We start from the raw sequence: 24,730 nt of genomic DNA, 5'->3' as shown, positions 1-24,730 counted from the left end.
ATAAATTACTAATACTTTCTTTTTTTTCAACTGTCAATTTTCTATAAGGTAAAATTTACTGTTTCAAAATTATCCATGAAAAATAAACGTTAAAAAGAAGAATTTAAAAGAAATTCTGCCAACAAAATGGAGGAAAATTTTACTAGTGACATATGTAATAGCATTTTCCATTGCAGTAAAGTCGAGGGGTAGATTGCCGAAGTATTTTGGTGTACACACTCGAGGTAATTCGAGGTATTATGAGGCACTTTGCCAGAATTACCAGCATTTTGAGGTATTTTTAAGGTATTTATAAGGCATTTCATAGAATTTTGAGGCATTGACTGAATATTTCAAAATGTTTGCGATATTTTCATTGGAATTTTGAGCAAAAGAAGCAATAGACAATATAGTGTATCAATATAAAAAAATTGACCGCACATGTAATTATTATGGTAAAATTTTTGTTACATGATTTAAGAAACAATATATTCATTACAAATTATTATATTTTTCCAATTTTTCAACATTTAAACTTCATTTTTAAGGTCACGTGACTGTTTTTGACAGGTGTCAACTGGACTTTACACTGTTGCAAACTCTAAAATTGCATAATCAAAGTCACGTGATGTGTCTCTTACAATTTCAACTTTTACAACTGTCTAAAATAGTCTAAATTTAATTTATCAAGTTTTTAAAGTTTAAACCACATTTTAACGGTCACGTGATGAATTTTGACAGATATCAACTGGCCTTTACAGTGGTGCAAGCTCAGAATTGTATTATCAACGTCACGTGACGTGTACTTTGCAATTTAAGTTTTTACAACTGTCTAAATTTTATTTATCAATTTTCCAAAGTTTAAACTGCGTTTTGAAGATCACGTGACTGTTTTTGACAATGTCGACTGGTCTTTACAGTGTTGCAAGCTCAAAAATTGAATTATCAAAGTCACGTGACGTAGTTGTTACAATTTTACCACTGTCTAAATTTAAAATACTATACAGTGTGGAACAGCCAAATGGAATAAATTCGATAACGAATAAATGAGAGCGTGTTGGGAAAAACGCTTGGACCCGTCGATTTGTATTTTTAGATGCGCATTTTTAAAAAAAAAAAATTATTATATAGGGTGTGTCATGTGACAGTGGCCGATACCAACTTTCTTATTTTAAATACAACCCCCTGTATATTATTAGTTTTTTTAATTCTTCAGAACATTCTAGACATAATTCATGTACAATGTCCCATACCTATCTTCAACTGTTTCAGAAATATTAAGTGTTTTCAGAGGTATTACAAAAATTAACATTAAAAAAAGAAAATTATTTTATTATTTTTTTTTACGTTCGCGCGAACATTTTGAACATCTCTTACATTGAAATTAATATTTTTTTGTTTTTTTTACATTACTTGTGAAATAAAATACTGACACATGTTACTTTTGTTTCGTTTTATCTTTGCCAAAACGCATATTTTCATGGGCATAGGTGAGAGCTCCGGATGGATGAATTTTCAATTTCTACTACTAGAAACCAGTAAAAACTTTTCTCACATAAGTGAATTTCGGCAGATTGACAAAAATGGCGGTTTTGTTACTTGGTTATTTATGAGATTCAATCTGTGCGTTCGGTGGTTTATTATTGTCAGTTTTTTGGTTTTAGTTGGTAAATGAAAAGCCGCCATGTTGATGACATTTTCCCACAATTCATCTTCTCCATACCCATGAAAATAAGTGCCCATGCTGAGCACTGTTTTGCAATGCCTCACTCTTCCTACTTATAACAATTATAAAGAAGAAGAAAACTATTTCAAACACTAACAAACATGTTACTGGTAAACTTTTGCGGGTTAACGACTGTTATCTGAAATAACATTGTTCGCATAGCACATTTGCACTTTTCCTGACTGAAACATAATAGGAACGAGTCGTATTACTCGAACCGGGATAATGGAAGAGTACAAGGCACCGTACGAGAGGTTAAAGGAATGAAGATAGGCACGTACGGAATGCGCAGAACGAAAGCGGTCATTTAGCGCTTAACGGTTACGGCGGTCGCTGGCAAATATTTATTAGATGCAAGAATGCCCCTCTTTATCTATGCGCTGACGTCAGAAAGAAATCGACTATTTCTATTGCGAAGAGAGAACGTTTGATCGAATATTTATCGGTTCGGACAGTTGTTTATAGTCGGCATTACCGTTTAATGCAAATACGAGGGACGCTCGCCATCATTGACAATCAAAATCGTCCGATTTGACCATGATGCCACTATTGTCCCTAGAGTGCGGGAAAATAAATACGCCCATGACTCGGCCGTTTCGTTCCCCATCAACTAAAAGTCATGCATTAATAATCTACTGTCAGGAAACAATGTATGGCTATTAATAATCCATCATCGTATCCGCATATTTCTCCCTCTATTTCACCCTTGTTTTTATCCCTTCACCCCGCTTACAAAATATGTCAGAACAAAGTTCCTCTTCATTTTTTTTGGAGAAAAGATACCAAATAATATACGCGTATAGTGTTTCTGTTGGGTGCTCTAAGCACAGTCATAGCGTAACACATTGTATTACATTGTCGGAATGCTACGCTAAATATTTACTTTATCTCTAAACATCGCGTAAAAGTCCGGAGAGCGAAAACGCGAAAGTTTCAATTAAGCCGGTACGATCTTCTAACGATTTTTGCAAACACCTTTTGAAAGAAATTATTACACAATTCCCACAATGATTTGCCCAATTTTTGTGCAAATCATCGTATTTTTGTGTTTGCTGCATTAGCACCCGTGTTGAGAGAAAGTTTCAACAATACCCAATTTACATGGTTACAGCAAAGAAAGCATTTTTTGATCGTCGAATTGTTTACCATAATGGGATTCAAGTTTGGAGAGCTGACTGTGTGTTATTTATACTAGCAGAGGATAATTAAATAATAAGAATATGAAAAAAATACTGGATACACAAGAAAATTAGATCCACCTAGAAAATTAAGTAATACAATAAACTACTCTTAGAAACAAGACAAAGAGCAGAATAAACCAAAACTCGAGAGCATAAAGTGTAACAGAGAAAGTAAGGTAAAAAAACTGGGAAAAATACGACAAACTAAACAAAGCATGTAACAATCAAACAAAACGGCAGGAACTAATTAAAAAATTGTAAAGAAAACAAAAAACAGTAAATATCATGAAAATGGTGAGGTTTTGTTTTTTGTTTATCAATCCCAATCCTCTGACCGGTTTCGCCGTATTACGGCTCATCAGAGAGGCTATAGGGCGAAACCGGTCAGAGGATTGGGATTGATAAACAAAAAACAAAACCTCACCATTTTCAACCAATCAGATCGGTGTTTACCGAATGATGCGGCATTAATGGTGCTGTTCCTAGATTTTGGAACGCCATCTGTACTTTCTAACTCATAGAGTTGAGTACAGATGTCACCAGATGTTGCACACAACTATCAGTAAATATCATGTTTACACTTTTGATATTCACTTTTGGTATTTTGACATATTTTCTTCTTAAGAACAAATACGTTCATTTTACTTCAACTTTTTTTGAAGCTTTATTGACTGCTTATTTGTAAACAATCAATTTCCTTATTTAATTTGAAAACTTTTTAGTGTACATTTTTATATAGTTTTATTTAACAAAACATATGAGTTATCTCACTCACCCTGTAGAGAAAGCTACACTGGCATTCGACAGAGAAACTTAATTTAAGTTTGTCATATAAGAATAATATTCTGATTTTTTTTGTATTTACATTTCAAAAATATTCTAGAAAACACTTGCATATACGATAAAAAATTATAGAGCCAAAAAAGTTTCCAAATTACATGAGAAAACTCGCTCTCTCTTGTCCTCTATTGCTCGGATCGTATTTCTCCATCCTGCTCTGTCGTGAGCTGTAAGAGAAGCTTCTTGCAGACCTTGACCATCGTTTACCATTAATATTTCCCTCCACAATATGTTTTCCAGCTCATTCGTTCTTCTTGAGATGTATCCAAAATATCGTAGGTATCTGTATCTGTAGAGTGGGGAGGGTGAGTGTAGACTCACAGCACTTAGGCCACATGTGACCCATTGTACATCCTCCCGAGTTGTCCTCCTAGGTCACCGTCCATCCTGCCTTTCCCAGGAAGGTGGACAGGTCACTAGGGGACATCTCTTTTATGTCGGCAGGTGTAGGCCAAAACCCACCGAACACACACTCTCTTATTGACGATAACTCCGGACACTCGCATAAGACATGCCCGACAGTTTCACACATCCTGCATAGAGGTGCCTGCCACTAGCCCCATAGTATGGAGGTGATTCCTTAGTTGACAGTGGCCAGTCAGAAATCCTACTGTTAAACGTAGGTTTTTCCTGGTCATCAACAAATATTTCTTTGGCGCCAGCTTCCCAGGGTCATCCTGGTAAGACTGCATCCTTTGATTCCATCCTATCTCTTTAGAGATTAGAAAATATCGTAGGTATTATTTGGTTTATCATGGTTGATAGCCTTGTGGTTTTAGTTTCTTAAGAATTGACACGTTAGTACGATATTCTGTGTATGATATTTGCAGCATTCTTCTGTGTATGAGAAAACTTATTGTTCATAAATAAGCGTCAAAAAAATTTCGGTCATTTTAAATTTACTGAAATGTGTAGTTCATTAAAGATAATGTACAGGCAAGTAATTTTACTAACTTTTAAAAGTAAGTTTGATTAAATTATCACAAAAACTGTATAATATGTCGGAAATACTAAGAAAAATTAAAAACCTTGACACCCTGTATCCGGAAAAGAAAGCTGCTTCACCAATAGTCCTGCTAGTATAAGCTGACTCACCCTGTACAAAAAGCACTTAAAAAACTGAGCTTAATAAATGATTAATATGATAAATCATCTGTCTTTTACCACCTGGCTTCCGGGTATCTTACTATCGTACAGGGTGAGTAACACCACTAATAGATATTTCCGGCATTAATCATCTATCTATAGAATAGGAGGTGGTATAATTCAATTTCGCTGATCCTGAGAACATTTGGTAAAAAACCACCAGAGCACCCATGCAACAAAATCCACATCATCACCATGACAAATATTAAAAAAAGATATTTTCAACTTTTTTAAATTTTTAAAATTAACCGACATTTAAAGAAGGACGAGGAAGAGGAACCAGCAAATTAATCAATCAAAGACGCAAAAACAAATCGGTAAAGTGGACCACACATTTTTTTGCCGTTGGCATTTCTTAATTAGCAGTAGTAACCGTAAAATATTAAATTTAAAATCTATCAAGGTTGTTTTGTTAAAAACTTAACGACTATTATTGCTGATTCGTGGTAAACCAACGCGCATCACTTTGAAGTTGAACAATTTACGACTTTGACGAGAAAAAGTTTATGGTCAAAACACCATAAAATTGGCTGGCGAATCGTTTTGTTTTCACGACACCCTTACTGAAAAATGACAACCTGTCAGCGTGTAGCGCTGCCCAGTACTTAGCTAGTTAAAACTGGTCGATGGGACTCATTGACGAAGACGAAGTGAACGCCACCGTAAAAACGATAATAACGGCAGAACGTCGGTCCATTCTTTTTTCCCGCATATTTTTTCAGGTTCGCTTGCATTTTATCTCGCAAACCATCCGGACCGTCTTCATATAATTAGCGGGTACCCACCTCGGAAGTGAGGTCGCGGACCAGACTGCGTGTGGTCTTCATACGTGACCTCCTTTGCCCCCTTTATTTCTTTGGCATATTTCTTGGATTGTTCAAACTTTTTAGAAATCTGACAACATGGGTAAACACTTTACACAAAATATTTAACAAATTTGACGCTTCCAAGTACCTACTATTTTGTTAGTAAAAAATAAAAAAAAAGAGAAGATAACCCGGTAACACGTATTTCTGTTTATCGGCTTTATCAGGCATGCAACTTCATGTGCATGTCAAAAAATTAACAACAAATTGACATGAACATGACAAAATATAATATTTGGGTGAAACATAGAATATGCGTGTTTTAACGATCCAAATACCTATGATACCTACGATGAATGGATATTTAAAATTCAGGTTACTCGAAATGCTTCAAAAACTGAATTGAATGTTCCCGAGATAAACGTACTCAATTGATAGTACGCAACGTACGAAATGAAAAAGTTACGTAATGTCTTAAAGCACGTGTGACATACTACATTTTACCTACCACTAAGTGTAAAGCCCTGTTTTCGCAACTCACATAATTCAGAGTATTTTTTTAATGAAAAAACTATATTTTTATCGTATTAATGGTATTAACAGGCTGACTTTTACTAATCATAGGTATTAATGCTACTAAAGATAAATGTAATAATGCTTTTTTCATAGAAACCTAATATCTAATTATTAGTGTTGTTTTTATAACGATTATTAATGGTAACATTACAATAATTGTTTAAAACAAAAAATGGCATATCTGTTTTCTTGCTTGTGGAAGAATAGGCAAGTGTTACTGCTATTTTACAGGGGAAAAATCTGAAAATTTGGGTAGTTATATATTCCCCTTATAGAAGATATTTACCATTTTATGTGAAATTTAACAGTTGCAAAACCTTAAACAATTATTGTTATTTTCTCGCATATCAAAAAACCTTTTTTTTTTCTTGGTTTTTGTGTTTTGTCGTGTTAAACAAAGTTGGTTCAACAAAATAATTATACGGGGTGGTCAAAAATTAGTCAAAAAAAACATTCCTATTTTGATAAGTACGAGTCTCTCAACGTTGTCAACTTCAAAAGATACTTTTGGTTTCCAAAAATAATTTTTGACTCCAAAGTTTAGAAATTGTTTTTAAAGCCTCCATTTTACCAGTGGCGTAGAAGTAAAGGGCAAAAAATTTGTTAATCCTAAATCTCCGCGACTGCTTTATGCAAAATCAATTAATTTACAAAAAATGCGTTTTCTGAGACTATTTACTAGGATTTCTGCAAAAGTTGCTCTCAGAGAAAACCGGTTTTGGAGATATTTATAAAAAACGATATTATTTTTTTAACTTTTACACCTTATATCTCAAAGAAGCGGTATTTAAAAAGGTTAATAAAAACTTTTGTTTATTTTTTCGGATTTCACTCTCTCTTTACAGTTTGTTATATCAATTTAGGAACACCCTCTGAATAGGCTGGATAAGGGTAATTTTAAAAAGAAACACCTGCTGCCAATTGGTAAGTGCGTATTTTGTATCATAGTGCCATAATCAGCTAACTTATCCAGACATGAGGACTGATTAGCAGTAACAAATCAAATAGTAAACACTCGAGTTTCGATTGTGTGAAGGAATCGCCTATACTATAATGACGATGTTTTTAAATAGCAAATTCGAATTAATATGTGGTTTAAGTCTCGGTCAGAAAACTTGATTTTATCTGCGCACTTCAGTGAACCAACTTTAATTGGTCGATTGTATACTCTTTTGTTTTTTTTTTTGTCAGCTCTTCCTGTTTAATACAGCCCTGATTGTATCGCTAGATCGACAAACAATGCGTGCCCGTTAAGGAAAATCACGACGCTTGTTTTCCTTCAAGAGCCTAATTTCATAATAGGTTTGTTTTTGTTTGTTTGGCCTTTCTGACGCAATGCTGAAAACATCTCAATTTACCCGGTCTAATTACCTCGGAGGTCTCATTCGAGGTCAGGATGAGGAAAAATTCCCGAGAAAGTTTTCCTTTCTCCTCGCCAAAACAAATAACAACACCCGAAAAGTCTCTATTGCTGTCGCCGTAACGTTTCCTTTACTGGAGCCATAATTTCATCAAAAGATCTCCGAGATATCTCTTGGTCATAAATTTCCACGCAGACAGGGCCAGTCACGGCTGAATAGGTTTTGCAGTAGTTTCGAATCAAATATTTTGATTTATAGGCACGGGAATACAAACACTCGGAAAGTTTTAAACAACATTGTAAATCAGACTTGACGAAAGAAAACGACTGTACATGTGTCGTCGGCGAGTCGATTGCCGGGGTTCCCCTCCCCGATTTATTGCGCGAATTTATCGGAATGCAATTGGAGCTAAATTCGCTCGCTGGACCTGCCATCCAGATAATCTGGAAGATAAATTTGTGTTTGCCAGACTACTGTCGCGATTACGCTGGCAGGATACACCCCTCTTTGGCAAAACTACTGCTTGCTTGACAGTTTCGTCCTTCGCGAGAAAAACGAAACAATAACTCACTACAAATCTCGAATCGGATATAGTTTCCAGATTTAGGATACGGAAATGCTGCTAACTTCGTACGAATACATATACAGTGTATATGCCAAGAGGAAAAATAGAAGATTTAGATAAAATCACAGAGCAAAAAGATGATGACTAGACATATATAAAAGTTAAAGTATAAACAGACAGAAACTTTATACAGTTTTTTTTGCCAGCTATTCAGTCAAAATTTGATAAATACACCAGATCGCAATTTGTCAAGATTATAGGGGTACTATGTAACTTGATAGAGATAGAAACAGAGACTTAAACAAGACAGACTTATCATGCAAGTCAAAGGGAGATGAAGAAATAATTTTTTTTTCTATTCCCTTACCTTACCTCTATAGTCCCACTGCTGGCAACTTAAAGCCACTATAAAACACTTGTAACGCTCTGGCACTTTTAAGAAGGTTCTCAGTAGCATTTAGAGATTTCTGGCATATTCAAGATGGTTCTAAAGACTTCTGGAAACTTAAAGCAACTCTAGGAAAGTTTAAAACACTTGTAGAACCCTCTGGCACTATTCAAAAAGTTTTCAGTGGCATTGAGAGGTATCTGGCACATTCAAAATAGTCCCAGAAACTTCTGAAAATTTTAAGTCTAGAAATGTTTGAAATACTTTTAGAACTTTCTAGCGCTTTTAAGAAGGTTCTCAGTAGAATTTAGAGGTGTCTGACACTTTCAAAATAACTCAAGAGTCCTCTAGCAACTTATAACAGTTATAAGAAGGTTTAAGGCACTTATAGAATGCTCTAGCACTTTTTCGAAAATTCTCAGTAGCATTTAGAGATTTCTGACAATTTCAAAATAGTTCTCGAGGCTTTTGGCAATTTAAAACAGTTATGGGAAGCTTCAACACACTTGTAGAGGGCTTTGGCACTTTTAAAAAGGTTCTTAGTAGCATTTAGAGGTCTTTGACATTTTCAAATTGGTTTTAAAGGCTCTGGCAACTTTAAACAATTATGAGAAGGTTTAAGATACTTGTGGAGGGATCTGGTACTTTTAAAAAGGTTCTCAGCATTTAGAGGTTTCTGGTACATTCAAAATGTTCCCAGAAACCTCTGGCAATTTAAAACCGCTGGAGAAATGTTTAAAACACTTTTTGACATTTTCAAGAAGGTTCTCAGCGGGATTGAGAGGTCTCACTTACAAATTGGTTCCAGCTAGAGGCCTCTGGCAATTTAAAACAATTCTAAGAAGGTCCTTTGGCACTTTTAAAAAAGTTCCCAGTAGCATTTAGAAATCTCTAACTTTAATTTCACTGAAGGTTTTACTATAAAATTCTTTTTTTTTAAAAGCGTTTAGAGGTCTGACACTTTTAAAATAGTTCTAGAGGATTCTGGCAATTTAAAACAGCTATGGAAAAGGTTAAGACACTTGTAGAGGGCTTTGGCAATTTTTAGAAGGTTTTCAATAGCATTTAGAAGTTTCTAGCACATTCAAAATGATCCTAGAGGCCTATGGCAACTTAAAGCAACTGTAGGAAAGTTTAAAACACTTGTAGAACGCTCTGGCACTATTAAAAAAGTTTTCAGTGGCATGAAACTTTTGAAAATTTTAAACCATACTAGAAATGTTTGAAACACTTATAGAACTTTATGGCGCTTTTAAGAAGGTTCTCAGTAGGATTTAGAGGTTTCTGACAGTTTCAAAATAACTCAAGAGTCCTCTGGCAACTTAAAACAGTTATAAGAAGGTTTAAGACACTTATAGAATGCTCTAGCACTTTTTTTTCAAGTTCTCAGAATCATTTAGAGATTTCTGACAATTTCAAAATAGTTCTCGAGGCTATTAGAGAGTTATGAAAAGAAACAGAGATTTAAACAAGGCAGACGTATAGTAGGACATGCAAGTCAAAGTGAGATGAAGAAAGATATTTCTTTTTTATTCCTTTACATAATTCCACTGCTGGATTTACAATTTTACTCATTATTTTCCAACAGAGTTTGCTCTCTCGTTTGCTTCAAACGGAGCATCTCGGGGGTACCGTGTATCCTCGATGAACTGCAAAATTATTTATCTCATTTTTATTAGTAACTAACTCTTTTTAATTCAAATAACTTTGTAAAATAATAATCAAAACAAATAAACCTAATTTGAAATCACGACAATTTGTCTAAATAGCCAAATATGGACTTTGCGAATAATAGCAGTTTCACACAGGAATTCACTTTCTCCTACTCGGGACTAGGAAAATTAGATTTTTACCAGTTTTAGGCAGCTTGAAATACAACACAAGTTGATTTGAATGTACAGGGTGTCCCATTTTCTAAATTTTTGTCGGTGTGTTTACATCTCAATTGTTTTAAAAGATACAAGGTTGCGGTTTTGGCGACAGTGTCCTACTTTTTCGTGAAACTAAACGTCAACAGAATTTTCAGAACCTTTATATTGAAAAATAAGCCCTAAAAACAGACCCTAAAGTATCGAAAATTGACCACCTTGTACAGCACAATTATAAAACATTACAGTCAAAATTTTTTTATCAGCAATAAGTCAGGGTAGATAAGAACTCAAAAAGCTTATCAAAATCTGCATTAAAATGAGATAAAATTAAATGAGGCTCTGAAAGTAAGCTAAAAATTCACTGAAATATAGTATAGCATCATACATTGAAAACTGATGAACTTGAAAATACTTGCCAGTTTTTAGTTTTACTCTATCTAGTCCAACTGTCAAAACAAGACAAAATTGTGTTTCTTGACAATGATTACTCTTTTAGTAACAGTAAATAGAGAAAAGATGAGAATGTATTTGCAAAGTGTACTCAACAATTTGTAAGTACAGTTACACGCAATTGTCCTAAAGGAATGAGCAAATTACTTCACATTATATACTATTACTACTTTTATAAATAAATATGGTAGTAATAAATTAATCAATAACAGTTCATGTATTTAAATTTCGAGGATGTACCGGCATATTTGGACTACACTCAATTCATCCTATGTATGCTTCTTTACACTGTGAAGTGATGCTACTGCATGACTTGTTATACCATTAAGAGGAAGATACAAATTACCACGCTCCAAGTTCAAACTCTTTGCAATATTATGCCTTAATTCAGACGCACTCGTATTAAATCATCTAATTGCACTGTAGTATCTATTGACTTAAATGGGCTTTTGATGAATCCAATTTCCTCTGTGTGTAAAAAAGTAACAGAAAAAAAAAGTACGAAAATAGTCGAACCAGTTATAAGCGGTCCGAGATGCGAGTTGGCAAATTGACCACAGTGCCTCAAGGAAACAAAAACATAAAATTGAAATCGGTGACAAAAATACACCTTCTTCCATTAAATTAAAACACGAAAGAATGCGTCCCGGCCAACCTACACCAACAATTTTAATAGCATTGCTACGGATGAAAGGTCGACAATTACGATAACAGGTACAGAAAAACCTATTTACACCTACTTAAATAGAGAAATAACAACATATTTTCTCGATTACTACTACTACTACTACTACTATCATAACTCTAATTAGAGCGCCTCGGGCGCTACTAAATTACCCGGCGACGCCTTTTTACCAATTGAAAATATTCGGGACAGGATGCGAATCGATTTAGACATGACCTGCACTCTGTCCCGCCATCATAGTGGTGCACATGCAGTGATAGGTGCATACTACGTAGTAAAATGCACCACCGGAAATTTGGCAATACGGGAAAATCTAGGGCCGCCCCGCTGAATTAGAGCCAAGGACGTCGCGGCGGCTGGATCGAGGCTCGACGCTGCCCTTGCAACGTTGCCACACCAGAACAAACATCACAACCTCCAAACCCCCAAAAAAATCCAATTTTACCACACATCCTAAGACCTGCAACTCAACCGTAACACCGTGCAAACCAATCACATCGACAGATTAAACCAACGTTTAGAACCGGGGGAAACAAAAGGGCGGCGAAAATCTGGCAACGGGGTACGACCCTCAAAACGACAACATCGTATAAAGTGGCTCTGGCAGACGTCGACGCGACGTTGCCAGGACACCGCCAAGGGTGGTCTACGGGGGGGAAAGACGGACGGGGGAGAAGGGGCGAGGCGGTGGCGCAGCGCCCCAAGGTTTGTTTTGGTGCGAGCTGAGGGCTCTCGCAGGAAATATTACCGAGAAAAGCTCCTATAATTGGAATAGGTTAAGTTAATAGAGCTTAAACCCCCAGTTTCTTGTAAACGAAACGGTAGGAATCGCGTGCAAAATGGTGCACAATAATTATTTAATTAAAAAATGCGAGAACGAGATTACGTGAAAACAGAGACGAGAAGCTGGAATGGGATTACTTAATAGGTCACATTCTGAGTAAAAAGTATAATTGTTCCCAATCCTGTACTCCAGTTGCTAAAGCTAAAACCATAACCAGCAAAACAGAGTAACAGAATCAAAAGCCATACTTATTTGGTACACAGTTCTCATGTGCCACATCTCTCTTCTGTTGATAATTAGTAAAGTGAGAGGGAATTCACGGACGTAATATCAATTTAGACAATCAGTAACTTGTGTTTAGAAAATTATCTTCTGCTGAAAAAAATGCCGTTTCAGTGTTGTTCAATCGTGTTCCAACAATATTAGGAACTGTCCCAATAAGATATTTTTACGAGAAAGACCGATACCTGTGGAATGTTTAATTTAAATGTCTCTTACTACGTCACAGGGTATCCGTGCCCGGCTCATTTTAATTTTTTTAAACTTTTTACAAAATTACCAGCAATGTAATATTCATATGTAAGACGACCTTAGATATCAAATTAAATAAAGTTACCTAAATCATAGAAACCTTTCAAAAACAACAACTATTGTGATTTTAGAAACATAATATTTTATTAACACATCGTTATAAACCGAACAGTTTTTATAAGGTTTCATTATATTATTTCAGCATTATTTCAAATAAAATAGTGTCACACAGCTGCCCTTTGTTTCGTTTATACAACTACCACGTGACTGACGAATGTTAGTCTGGTCACGTGGCTTAATTCCCTTAGACCTTTAAAATTAATGCCAACATCAAAGGCTTTATTACAGAATTTTTTTTATAGGAAAAGCCCTTGTGATCGTTGATTACGTCATCATATTTTAAAACAGTTTTCGTTGACATGTTATTCATTTTCGTTGACAAGTTCTACATAATAAACATAATTTGAACAGTGTTTCTAGAATTTAACTTGTCATCAAATTTGACAGCTTTTGCCTAATTTAACTTGTAACTTTTATGATTACCCCTCGAATTACCCTGTAGAGGACTTTATCCAAGACTTTATCCATTCCTCAATAATCTCACTTTTTTTTTGGTTCAATATTGCAACCACAAGTCTTTCAAAGTTGCATTCAAATAAAAATGCCTAATTTAATAGAAAAATAATGACTGTCTACGAATTTAAAGTACTTTAATATGCTTTTAATGGTCGTTTTATTGTTGCATGCCAATATTAACAACAGTTTTGTGTATGCAAAAATATAGGTCCTGGATTTCTAAACTAAAATTCCAACTAACCCAAAAATTTATTCTACGAAAATGTTACACGGCACTGCACTCTTACAACTGTTAATAACTAGTAAACATATTTTCAAAAGCGTCTAAACAATCCTTGAAGTTGATCGCATGCACCAGCAGATTCAAAAATCAAATTTTTTAGCGTTTATTTATCCAGAGCAAAAAAAAATAGTCATTAAGTTGATTTTCGGCCTGGTGTGATTTTTCACTGATCCTAATCATCAAACGTATTGGAGTCGTTCATTAATCGGATTGTTAATAGTTACAAAAACAGCACGTTGAAATTGCGGTATGAAAAACACTCCGAAAAACACCTTGCAACAACAAAATCATTTAAGTGGCATCATTTACCCATTAAATTGGTGTTTTGAGTGTTGGTAATTGTGACTACAAATTCAAATCTACTAATACTATTTGAAATTGTCGAGAAAATTGACAAAAATGTGACGTGTGTCAAAATTGTACTTTATATGAGTACCTACAACAACAAATCTCTAGATTTTTGTTAAGTTTTCTGGAAACTGTCAAATTACTGTGACTGACCATGATAATTCTTCTTTCTTTACTACCCTAGTTTGAGCCAAAAGCTTCATTCCTTTAGAGAGTGACAGTTATCCACACAGCTCATTCAGTCATTTTTATGACCAAATGTCAAATTACGTCATATTCGCTCAGCTCATGAATGAATGACAATAATCGTGATAACATTTAAAATTATATGCTTTCAAATACCATTAAAGTTCATGCTGATGTCGTTTCACCCGTCTGTCATTATCACCGGCGCTTTTCAATTGTTTACGTTTGAAGTCGTTTAGGTATCATTAAAAATGCTTACGTTGAGAAAGGTCAGAAAATACTACTTTGATGTAGTATTTGTTTTTTTTTTTTTTTTAGTGTTCTTTCATTTTAAAATTTCGATCTATTTCTGATAGATTCAACCAGTTTCGCTGTAACATTTGCTGCTTGTCATTACCAACGGTTTTCCCTTAAAGAAATGTATAAGTTAACACTGTTCATATACAGGATCATTGCTAATGAAGGGGATAATGGCTCACAGTGGAGCTACAAATACCTACTAAATGCCAAAGTCCTAATAATATTTAGCTACCAGAGTTTTTCAGTTATTTAAATTAATTCACATGTTAACTTATTAGAACTTGGAGAACAGTAAAATTTTCTATGAAGAGAAAAAATATGTATTTCAAGAAACATCCTGTACATACTCTGAAAAGAACTCTTAATTACACTATACACAACAAGGTACTATTTTGTACAATTCTGTTGGAGGGAGTACTTTTTTAGGGATTTGGAATCTATCAATTATTACTATTCATGGGTTAAAAATTACCTACTAACCTGTAAATTCTGACAATAAGAGTAGTGTAGTGTATTTATTTTTTAAATAAATAAATTAACATTCATGAATACTAAACAAAAAACAGAGATAGGAATTTTAGGTCCTATACCTCAGAAACAAAGCTTATGACTGTTTAAGTCGGTTTAACTAGATCTTCAGGTAGTTCATGTAAATAACAATTATCAATTATGATATTTTTGGCATTTAATTTAGAGACTCCTTTTCGTTGAAGATTTTGTATAATGTTACCTTCTGTCCTATCAAAGAACATTTTAATGAATGATAAGCTTTTTCTGAAGATATTTCAACTGACTGACATTACTCAAATGTACTCAAGAAATTCTACAGAATTGAAATACCAAAATAATTCCAGGAAAATTAAGTAGTATAAGATGCTGAATTAATATATATTTTTTTTAATCCTGAACAAACAATATTACTTAAAGGACTGTGTAAATTACAGGTTTTAAGATTAGGACTTTTAATTAAGTGGAATTTCAAAGGCGAGGATTAATTGGCCCCCTATTATTGAATCCTTTTTAGTGTTTTATTCTGGTTTTTTAAGGAAAAAGTGCATTGTGTTCTCCTTAAATTATAAGTGCAGTCCAAGTGATAAGAGTGGTTCTCAAAAAAATGTGAATGCGATTTCCCAGAAAGTTTATTTATTAAGAATCCTTTCCTGGAGCTCCTCAAGTTGCCATTATTGGAACTGTCTGTTGGCAAATTTGTGGTGTGAATTCAAAAGCACAAAACTGCGCATAAGTTCATAATAAATCAATATAAATCAATACAAACAGAATAACCAGACCAAAAACTCCCTTAGGTATCCAAGCCAGTACACAAATTTTAGAGTAGTAGTAGAAAATCCTACTTTTGAACTAGAAGAAAAAAATTAACCTTTTGTACTAAAAATCTTGATAAAACCATTGAACAGAATTAAAAGACAGAACAAATACTCCAATGGAAGATTTCTGCAATGTGGAATGTGGTTTTTCTTGCTATGGTTGTGGTTACTGTGACAAAAATAGACCTTACAAATAAAAGGTATTCCCTATCTGTGCTTATTATAGGATTTAACCTGAGTAAACAGGGCCCGCCGCAAAAATGTAAACACGACAAATTCGCTGGATTCTTTGAAAAGAAAAACTGCTTGTGTGTATTTTTCTGGCGGTTTGGGTACAAAGCAAGGCGAACTTACCAAATTTAGGTTTCAACACTTCCCCTTCGGGAATCTCCTCCCCGTGTTGGAGGGTAAGGAAGTCCTTCAGCCAGACTTTGAGTTCGTCTTCGGACTCGAACGCAACGCAAAAACAATAGGTCTTTGTATATAGCCCGATCACATGTTTGTGTTTAGAGTCCGGTTTCCTGTTGATATTGAAACAAGTTTTCAAGGGGATGATACGTCTGGGGAGTTGCCCCGCCCGGTATTTTTTTTCTGAGTCGTAGTACTCCAATCTAGCTAGGGCGTCCGGGGTCTCGGCCCTCAATACAAAATACTTTTTCCTGGAGGTTTTTGCTTTTTTTAGCACCCCGCACCGGATAATGTCTCCGGTGGAGGCGATGGGCGTTTCGGGGGTTTTCAACGACATGATTTTTTAAAAGGTTGTCACTTGGTTTGCGAGTAAACAAACGCACTAGAAACTCAACCGGTTGAATGTCAGTCAATTTCGGATTTCTAAAGTTTTCAACTGAACTTCGCGTAGCATTTTACGGAGATAGATGGTTGCCGTGACAACCGACGCTTGTCACTTTGACAGTTTTTTTTTTATTTACACTTTTGTGACACGTTTTTACGTTTTGTGCTCGGCTCGCTTCAGGTTATCGGCCAAACAACATAACACCGACTGGTAGGGGCGAATGGTTTCAATCGCATTCTCGTTCTCGTCGGGACAGGCCAAACTCGCCCCGCGCGCGTCGATTGTACGTTCTACTACTCCAAACATTAGCACAGACGCAGGCCCGGATTACATTCAGTTTCAAGTAGATTCCTATGCCTTGCTGGAAATAATTTATTAGAACTGTTTTATTATACTTACAAGACTTCATCCAGGAAGAGCAGCCTCAGCTGGATGATCGCCACACCGACAAAGATGGATTGGATTAAGGGGGGCCTATGTATAGCAGTATACTAAACGGGCTGATTGATGATGATAACACAGAAGACTTCAGAAGCAAGGAGAAACAGCTAGAATTTTTACAATTTTTAGTAGGGAATAATATACAAATTAAACTGACATTCCGTTGTTTAGCAGTTTAAGACTTGACAGCTAGATTTTCAACAGATGACAGTAACTTCACTTTCTTTCTAGGACAGAAGATCACGTGTGCTCAGTCGTTGATTAATCCTGAAAGACACGTGGCAATATAATCATTAGGCGCTGACATTGTTGACATGTTGACGTTTAAGTACTAGTAGTTAGTAGTTCCGTTGGCACTGTCCACCGCCCTCTGTACAAGAAAGCCAAGAAGGTGCATGCCAAAAATTCCAATATGGCCGAAATACTCGTTTGACAGTTTGCATTTGTTTGTATTGTGGAAATTGAGTTTTTCGATGATTAAATTAATTTTTAAGGTTTAAAGTCAAGACTTGGGATTACTTGCCAAAGTAATTTATGTTTGCTATTATATATTGTTGTTTATATGTTTATTGTTCTAGTGAAAGTGTAGTTTGTGTTCATTTTATTGTGTTATCACTATTGTTATTGTTCCTTCATTGTTCTATAATTTGTGGTTGGTTTTTTAACTTAAATTCTATTGCCTCTACAATATGCCGTCCACTGGTTGTTTGCCAAATTTCTAAAAGCAATTTGGTGAAAGGCCCAAAAGTGTCAGTCTTTTACTTTCCAAAAGACCCTGCTCGAAAGCTTTGAAGTGGAATGATTTTACTCCAACACAATACTCAGTGGTAAGTACAATATGCTTTCTCATTCAGTAAACTTATTGCCTCTTACTTACATTGGTATGTGACTTATGTGAGTTACATTTTGAGACCGCCTGCATTTTGAGAGCAACAAAGGTTTACTCTGAAGAAACAGGACAGCTTTTAGAAGTTCCATTGGCACATTTACATTTTAAAAGAAAGGTCTCGGTAATAATATAAAACCCATTTACCAGTTTTGCTTACCTAGATTCAAGGATTTCCAAATTTTCTTTGATTGAGCAGTTGAGCAGTTTTTACATTAGTTTGTTGTACTTTCCAAGACAAAGGGTTCTAACCAAACTTGCTTTCTGGATCAGGAATGAAGCGTTCTTTGATTTTTCACTCACAACTTCTAATCAACTACACGAAAAAATAAAAAAAAACATATTTTCTACTGCATCTCCATAGGTTTGTGTACAAAAAAAAATCCGATAACGCCGCCATTAAAAGTGACATTCTAGGCTTTCTTGTACAGAGGGCGGTGCACTGTCAGGTCATTGACCTCAATTAATTCTCCAATATAAACAGAGAGTTTTTACCTTTCATTTAATAGTATAAAATGCAACATATCTAACTTATTAATCAAGCAATTAGCACTAAAGAAATGTCTAGTTATTGGAGTTTGGGCTAAACCACAAGCCGCACAACTAACTACTAAATACTGTTCTTTCTTCAAATTTAGCGCTACGCGTACGAAAATCGTTGTCCAATTTGCTGTTGTCCGCTATTCACAAATCCACTCGTCAATAATAATTCAACTAATTGTTTTAAGTTGTTGTAATTGTTTGTTAAAAGTTTGCAAAAATAACGTTTTGAAAGGCTGCACATAGCTCTATTACGATAATTTCTCCGCGAGAGGGCGTTTTGCATGGCCTACTAGATATAGTAGAAGGCTATGTACGTCATTGACGTTTAACGCGCATCGTTGCCAGTTGTTTAGATTTTTCATTAAAACACGATTACATAAATTTTGTTTTTATTTACTTCTTATATAGAAGTTGACGCAGTTTTTTAACAGAGAATTTTGAATAACAATATTAGTCAATATTGAGTTTTTTTTTGTCTCTCTCTGTAAGCAGTTTTTAGTCAAGTCATCAACAACAAAAACAAAAACAGGAAACGGTCAACTAGCAATCTGGCAACAACGCACACAACTCGTTAAACGTCGAGATCGAGAAGGTCACGTTTGTGTCAGAATTGCGTTCAGTTAATAAGCGCGTGTTAGAAAGAGAGCGCTACAGGTCGCAACTAATCGCTAAGAAATACGAATGCATTTTCAAAACGTCAAACTGACTGATGACGTGCATCGCTCCCATTAGTGCCCTGGACCATATGTTTTATCACTTTTGCTAGGCTGGATACAATTGGCGTGCTTTCACATTAAATAACAGAAACTCTACAATAGTTTTGAAATGTCTTATTGTTTTTCTATTTGTTAATATCAAGCTTTGATAAAAAATTGTGTGTACTACTAGTAAATAGTTGGTAAATCGGACTATAATGGTAAACCTTGTTTTACCAAAGCCGTTTGGATCCGAAATTACAAAACGAAAGAAAACGGCTAATGACAACTAAAAATTAATCATTTTCTTTCAGATCTAAACGCGATATGATCCAAACGTCACGAGGCCTTGGTATAATTTTGTAATCATGGGGTCATGTGATTTTTAGAAAAAAACTAAAGTGGCTCCCTTCGGCGGCCATTCTTCGCAGAAGAGAGAAAAAAGTATTTCGTCAAGAAAAAGCAGTTTTCAGCTTGAAGCTTTTTCTTGACCAATCACAAACTATGAACAGTGCTGTGATTTATGCAAAATGCTGCATCAAGGAAACTGGCATCGTCAGCTGTTTGACGTGGGACAAAGTTAGGTTATAATTGCCGTTTGGTTGCTCATTTTCCGATTTTGTATTATTTACACTATCCAACGTTGGTACTGTCACACTTTGAAGCGTATATTCGTCTTACGCATTAAGCTAAATTTTCCAAACAAATTTCCAGTTAATGTAGTAATTCTCCATTTACTTTCACTTAACTCTCAGCCACATCAATAGGCCGTAAACTCCACTGAAAAACCGGGAGCAAATGGCGCGCGTTTTTTTTATCCTCTATTCGCATTGAATGAACCACGTTAAAGTGGTCCGGTAATCGGCATTCATGTTGGCGCGCGTAAACTACAAAAATCCCGCCAAAACCGTGCAGAGTCCGGCCCTGTTGCCGTCTCCGTCGTTTCCCACTTTCCCCAGATCGGTCATGTGTTTTAAACGTTCAAAACAATCCGCCCAAACGCACACGTCTGGTCCTTTTTCATTTCGTTTAGATCGGAGGCGATACTGTGCGAAGTACGTCGCATCCAATCTGCCGCAGACCCGTAAAAGTTGTAAACAAAAAAGGCGCATGTGCCGAACCGAAGTATTCGATAACCGCCAAGCCGAAGCGTAAAATATTACCGTACCCTGTTGTCAGATGCGTCAATACTTCCTGTGTTTTTCGGATTTGGTTTCCTCTCGCATCAGTCACCATAACATTCATCAGCTAAACCCGATAACTCATTCAGTCTTAACTATGGTATAAAAGTTGACAATAGGAAATTATAACAGTGAAGCCTTAAAAGTGCAGGTCAAGTTGTAAAAACAATTGGAAAAAAATGGCGGGAATTAATTGCAATGTAACAACAGGCAACGTCGCCATACTTTGGGGTCTATCCCGACTAGACTCCAAGAAATTGCGTCTCTCGAGTTCTGCACATGCCGAAAACGTAACAAAACAACAGGAAGGTGGAAGCGGGGAGAAAAGGGCGGCCGCGCTCAACCTGGTGTGAGAAAAGGCATTGGCCAAGACCGGGTCGTATACCTGTAACTGACAATCGAGGACGCCACCTGGAAATTTTGGGTCGGTTGTTAAAAAAAGACTTATTTAAAGCCCACAGTTTCTTGCCCCCTAATTTTACACTTGTTTGATGCCCACAAACCCGGACAAAAAAAATATTACAGTGAAGACCGTCATAACAATTGCGGTTATGTAATCTGCTGTTGTGGCTCCGAGTCGTTAACGTGACAGTCACCACGTGGCGCTGGAAGACTGCCACACCAAATATACTGTCACTTCTACTCTGCCCGTGGGAAACGAACCAATATCGGAGAGCCTAAAACTAACAACAAAGTGCCGTCACAAACAAGATTTTGTTTGGGTTTAGTTCTGGGTGGGCGTTTCGCAGAAATTTGCATCTGGAATAATTTGCACTTCAAAAACACTACCGCCACCATAAATAGTCTACGGTCTAGGGGTCTCCGAACGATGTCAATATTGTATTTCGTTATCGATACCTGAAACTACTACGTTTTAAAACTATATATTTTGACAGCTTGCAAAAAATATATAATAGGTCTGTTCGCAGAGCCAATCCCTGACTGGTTTCCAACTCAGAAACAGTAAATGTCAAGTTTCATTGGTTGAATGCTCACGTGACTATGACGTTTTCTGACTTGTGATGGATGTATCTATTTCTCTGATTACTAGTTGGAGATCTTTTCTTGATATTTCATCCAACATGCAAGACAAAACTGACCTCATGATGACTTAATTTATCGAAACAATATATTGACCAATGAAAAAAAAATATAGCAGGAAGGAGCATAAGCAACCAAAGTGGGAGACAAAAATCGTTCAGTATGGCAGCCGTAAACTGTCAAAATATCAGTGGCTATAATTAATCTGATGTTGCCCACACTATTCACAAATCCGCTCGTCAATAATAATTCAACTAATTTAAGTTTGCAAAAATTAACCTTTAACGGACCGGAAAATCAAAACTTCTCGAAAATATTGACCAACTGTCAAATTACGTCATCGGTCCCTTACTATTCATGAGAATTGTGATTTTAAAAACAATACATATAAAAATGGCATCTTTAGATTCTGGAGTGTCATAGCTTCATGTTCTTGTCTAACGTTTTGTGATCTATTGCGTGGTGATATTTGAAAAAGTGTCAACTTTTCAACTGTCATAAAAATTTTGACACCTGTTAAAATTAAAAATGTTACCAAATGATATACTAGATCTCAAAAAGTTAAGATAAGAACATGCAAACCGTTTAGCTCTATCTCATTCAGGTTAACAGAGGGGGAATAAAGATAGAGGTTATGAATGTTATGATACATGAAAAATATTTGAAATAGATAGGAGTACTCAAAATTACAACAATATACAGGATGTTCCATGTATAATCGGAGGTGTCATACAAATATTTTAGTTGGATTATTGGGTATTCCATTTCCTAACGGTAGTTTTTATCGTGTGACACCCTGTATTATTATTAATAGTCTACTATTACGAATGCAACATTCAATCACTTCTTAAATCAATGTTGCCAGTTCATAAGTAAACATCCTGAATACCTGATAGGATTATCGTAGATAACAAGTTTATTTTTAACCATCTACGTTCTAACTTCAGTTAAATATATTGGACCAAAACTGACAACATTGCTTTTGTTTATGCAAAAATTAAAACATTAAGTATCGATACTGTGGCACATGCCTAAACATTCTTGGTAGTGCCGTTGACTTCCATTCGTCGTTCTTTTTGCTGAAAGCCATTAACATTGCCGAATTTCTTAGAACTGGGTTATTTGGGTTGCTTACCATTGATTTGGATGACTGATACGCTCACTATATTAGTCGGCGAAATAACCTGTAAATCGGGCCCCCATCAGATATTTCGGAGAATCCAGAGGCGCCCATATGGGGGCGTGTGAGTTTTTTTTTATCTCAATACAATTATTTTGCGCCAGTGATATTTGTATTTGGTGCAGTGACGGATTGAGAAGAATTTCTGTTATTCCAGGTCAATATCCTAAAAAGCATCTTTGCAGATTTAGACTCACAAAGTTTTCAAGTGTAGCACTCATTTGTTAAATAAACAAGAAAAATCTGATTAACTAAAATTTGAAAGAATAAGGATGGTTAGCCTTTTTATTCTTCCCTAATTCAGCAGATTTAAGATCAATCAATGAAAGAATTTTCAGGTTTCAAACATCTATAAACCTTCCAATATGAGATTTACACATATACATACAGGGTGACGTCAATTTTCCATCTCGTTCAGTTCACATGTAATAGAAAAGGAACGACAATTATTACGTCACTGCCACTAGCCCTGGTACAGACTTTACTCCCATTTCACTGTCTGAAATTTAGTCGTGGTTCCAATGTTGTCAGGTCTACCGTTAAAACGGTATATCTACCGTTTGTGTAGTTCTTCTGTTCTCCTGTTTTTTGTATATAATCTACCGTTTTTAATTACGTTATTGTCATTATGTTGGTGGTGAAACTTTTCATATACTTTTTCAGTTTATTGAAAAGGAAATTTAATAAGGATTCTAAAAATGCGCTTAAAACAGTCATTTTCTTACTCCAAATTATTCTCTAAAACCACGTGATGTCTGTCACTAATGTCAGAATTGTAAAAATTTTACTAGAATTTGCAAGAATTACATTTTAACACAGTTTTCGAAACAAGACGATTTTCTGAGATTTATGACAGTTATTTTGCCAATTGTCACGTGACCGTCTAACTAAATAGTGTTCTACAATCACATGACAACTGTCACTAACGTCAAAACTGTCAGACCATGCTCAAAAGTTGCAAAAATAAGTAGTTAAAAACGTTTTCTTGCAGTATTTGATATAAAACGTATTTCTGAGAGTTATTTTGACAATTGTCACTTCAGAGTCTAGCTGAATAGTCTTCTGAAATCACGTGACAACTGCCACTAACGTCAAAACTGTCAAACCATGCTCAAAAGTTTCAAAAATCTGAATTTAAAAACGTTTTCTTGTAGTATTTGATATAAAACGAGTTTCTGAGATTTATGACAGTTATTTTGACAATTTTCACTTCATAGTCTAGCTAAACAGTCTTCTACAATCACGTGACAACTGTCACTAATGTCAAAACTGTCAGACCATGCTCAAAAGTTACAAAAATCAGCATTTAAAAACGTTTTCTTGCAGTATTTTATATAAAACGTATTTGTGAGATTTATGAGAGTTATTTTGACAATTGTCACTTCATAGTCTAGCTAAATAGTCTTCTGAAATCACGTGACAACTGCCACTAACGTCAAAACTGTCAAACTATGCTCAAAAGTTGCAAAAATCAGTATTTAAAAACGTTTTCTTGCAGTATTTGATATAAAACGTATTTCTGAGATTTATGAGAGTTATTTTGACAATTGTCACTTTATACTCTAGCTAAATAGTCTTCTGAAATCACGTGACAACTGTCACTAACGTCAAAACTGTCAAACTATGCTCAAAAGTTGCAAAAATCAGCATTTAAAAACGTTTTCTTGCAGTATTTTATATAAAACGTATTTGTGAGATTTATGAGAGTTATTTTGACAATTGTCACTTCATAGTCTAGCTAATTAGTCTTCTACAATCACGTGACAACTGTCACTAACGTCAAAACTGTCAAACTATGCTCAAAAGTTGCAAAAATCAGTATTTAAAAACGTTTCCTTACAGTATTTGATATAAAACGTATTTCTGAGATTTATGACAGTTATTTTGACAATTTTCACTTCATAGTCTAGCTAATTAGTCTTCTACAATCACGTGACAACTGTCACTAACGTCAAAACTGACAAACCGTGCTCTAAAGTTGCAAAATCAGGGTTAAGAAACGTTTTCCTTGCAGTATTCGATATAAATAACGTATTTCTGAGATTTATGAGAGTTATTTTGAC

At 35.3% G+C, this 24,730-nt stretch overlaps 1 protein-coding gene and 1 long non-coding RNA gene across 10 annotated transcripts in view; one reads left to right on the top strand and one right to left on the bottom strand.

The window, feature by feature from the left end:
* Positions 1-17,077, bottom strand: part of LOC145734238 (uncharacterized) — a 102,601-nt gene extending 85,524 nt beyond the window's left edge. For 3 of the 9 annotated variants that reach the window (XM_081987522.1, XM_081987510.1, XM_081987519.1), the window contains exon 1: positions 16,262-17,076. In XM_081987522.1, coding sequence (XP_081843648.1) covers positions 16,262-16,652 — 391 coding nt within the window. In that variant the 5' untranslated portion in view covers positions 16,653-17,076. Of the gene's footprint in view, positions 1-16,261 lie in introns of all 9 variants that reach the window. The other 6 variants (XM_081987527.1, XM_081987543.1, XM_081987535.1 and 3 more) reach the window with 3 other exon arrangements.
* LOC145734552 (uncharacterized) lies at positions 16,901-17,297 on the top strand. Its single transcript, XR_014179439.1, has 2 exons — positions 16,901-17,043; positions 17,103-17,297. It is a non-coding gene; the product is annotated as an uncharacterized LOC145734552 (long non-coding RNA).
* Positions 17,298-24,730: the final 7,433 nt, after the last annotated feature.

The sequence above is a fragment of the Ips typographus genome, linkage group LG1 (genome assembly GCF_016097725.1).
Source record: "Ips typographus isolate SLU linkage group LG1, UJ_Ityp_2.0, whole genome shotgun sequence".
NCBI classification, from domain to species: Eukaryota; Metazoa; Arthropoda; class Insecta; order Coleoptera; family Curculionidae; genus Ips; species Ips typographus.
This window is presented reverse-complemented; position numbering and strand designations above follow the sequence as displayed.